Here is a 2,084-nt window from a genome sequence, read left to right on the forward strand (position 1 = left end):
TGGAATTCCATGTTGCTAATGGTGTAGTCAAGACTCCTTTGTGTCATACAAGTGAGGTTTAAAGTATGCATTTGAGAAATATTTTTAAAGGGATATTGCCTTTGCTTGTCTATATGTGTTGTATTTATAGCTTCAAAATCATCCTAACTGCATATATTTGTATTAGAAATATTTTTATTGTCATAGAAAAATGTGAAGCTTGACCTGTTTGTCTGTCTGGCCAGAATATACATGCTGGACTCTTTCTGTTCATTTGCAGTGTGCCAGAAGCATGGAGGCCATTGCATATGCATCTTTGATATGTTTGTGAACACTCCTTCACTTTTTTTCTGATTGTTTTGTATAGTCAATAGTGTTGTTTTGTATGTCCTGAAAGAGGCATACCTTAGTTTTGCTCTACATATGTTCGGTCCTTGTTTCAAGAGTTGACAGTAACACCAAAGCCGCTTTGTACTATGGTATGGCAATTTCAAAGGATGATGACTGATATGGGTAAATATCAGCGATAACGGTTTGATTAGTCTATTTCAGATATGTTTATAACACTATATGTACTTACTGACATTCAGTTTGTGATTATTTTACATAGTTACTATGTGTATGCTTAATTACTACACTAAATATTGCTTAATGTCTCTGATTCTAAGAACACTCTAGATCCTTCACTATTTGTTATTGCCATAGATCAAGAGGAAACAGATTCATTCTGTAATTATATAGCAGCAAAATTCCAGCTTTCTATACAAAAACAAATAATTTCTCCATTGTGTTGTTATGGATTGTTGGAATTAAATGTGTAGTATTGTAGTTGCATATAACATTATCGGTGTCATAGTAGCTACTTAGTGATGTAAGGTGCATTATAATGTATAATAATAGTATTAACCCCATGTCACCAGGCATAGCATGTACGCACATGCCATACCCCATTGTGTGTGTTAAATTTAGTAATTGTTTTTACATATAGATGGCTCCACAAGGAATAAGTCACCAAGGAGCCAATTACATGAACTGCTTGTCTCCTGTTTACCCTTTTCCTTGATTTTTGATAATATTTTCTAGTATTTCATACTGCTGTTAGTAATGTCAGTAAGAATATAGTAATTATAATGTGTATAACAAAAATAACAGTGTCAATACTGATAGTAAGAGAAAAAAAAAAACATTTTCCCACTTTTTCAAGGAAAAGTGAGGTTGCATGATATACTAATTGACTCCTTTGTGGCTAAGCATTGGCAGAGGCATCTATGTGCAGAAACATTCAACCAAGCATTGCCAAAGAGAGCGCACTCTTTTCCAATCGACATTGGGTTAACATATATTTGTTATAATATTATGCATATTGTTCCCCATCTTCATTGCGCAGTACAGTACACTATTGTATTGTGCATAGTGCAGGTAACTTGGCTATTCGAACACTGCAAGTGAACACTGCAAGCACAAAAAAATGATTAAATTAGATTAAGAATTTATTGCAATAGCGTGAGGAAATATGAAGTAGAAAGGTAGAGCTTCTGTATGTTGATTAGTTCACTATTTTGCCTTTGATTAATTATATGGTGTACTAATTTGTATATTATTACAAGGTATCTGTTATGAAGGATACATAATTTGTATTTGCTTTGTAGTTTTATTACAAATGGAAATGAAATTTATATTATATTACGGACTTTGCCCAGGATTTACATATTCTTATCTAGCATTGTATTCACCTTGTTTTCTGATATCTAGTTACTTATTTACTTGTTTGATATTTGACCCAATAAAATGATGTTGCAGATTCAAAACCATGGAACTTAATTTAACTCGTGTTGACTACCTGCAAGTTGGCCTTACCTCTACAAGATGTCTTCGTGTCCTACCTTCAACTTCACCGAAAAGTCAGCAAAAGGTGTGTGTTAAGTTTAGATATTCTGATATCTTTATGGGGAATTTTCTTTTTTGGGGGTAAGGACTTCTCTAAGAAGTAATATTAACTTAAAGTGAAGACATATGGTACTAGTTTTTTTATATATACATATACATATATGTATATATATATATATATATATATATATATATATATATATATATATTATATATAT

The 2,084-nt window shown here is 32.0% G+C and overlaps 1 protein-coding gene across 2 annotated transcripts in view; it reads left to right on the forward strand.

Annotated features, from left to right (window-relative positions):
• The window catches only part of LOC113829942 (BBSome complex member BBS7), a gene marked incomplete in the record, with an annotated part of 9,932 nt that overhangs the window by 527 nt on the left and 7,321 nt on the right, over positions 1-2,084 (forward strand). For both annotated transcript variants that reach the window (XM_070136074.1, XM_070136075.1), the window contains 1 exon segment: positions 1,780-1,893. In XM_070136074.1, the coding sequence (XP_069992175.1) occupies positions 1,790-1,893 (104 nt within the window).

Source organism: Penaeus vannamei, chromosome 21, assembly GCF_042767895.1.
Source record: "Penaeus vannamei isolate JL-2024 chromosome 21, ASM4276789v1, whole genome shotgun sequence".
Classification (NCBI taxonomy): domain Eukaryota; kingdom Metazoa; phylum Arthropoda; class Malacostraca; order Decapoda; family Penaeidae; genus Penaeus; species Penaeus vannamei.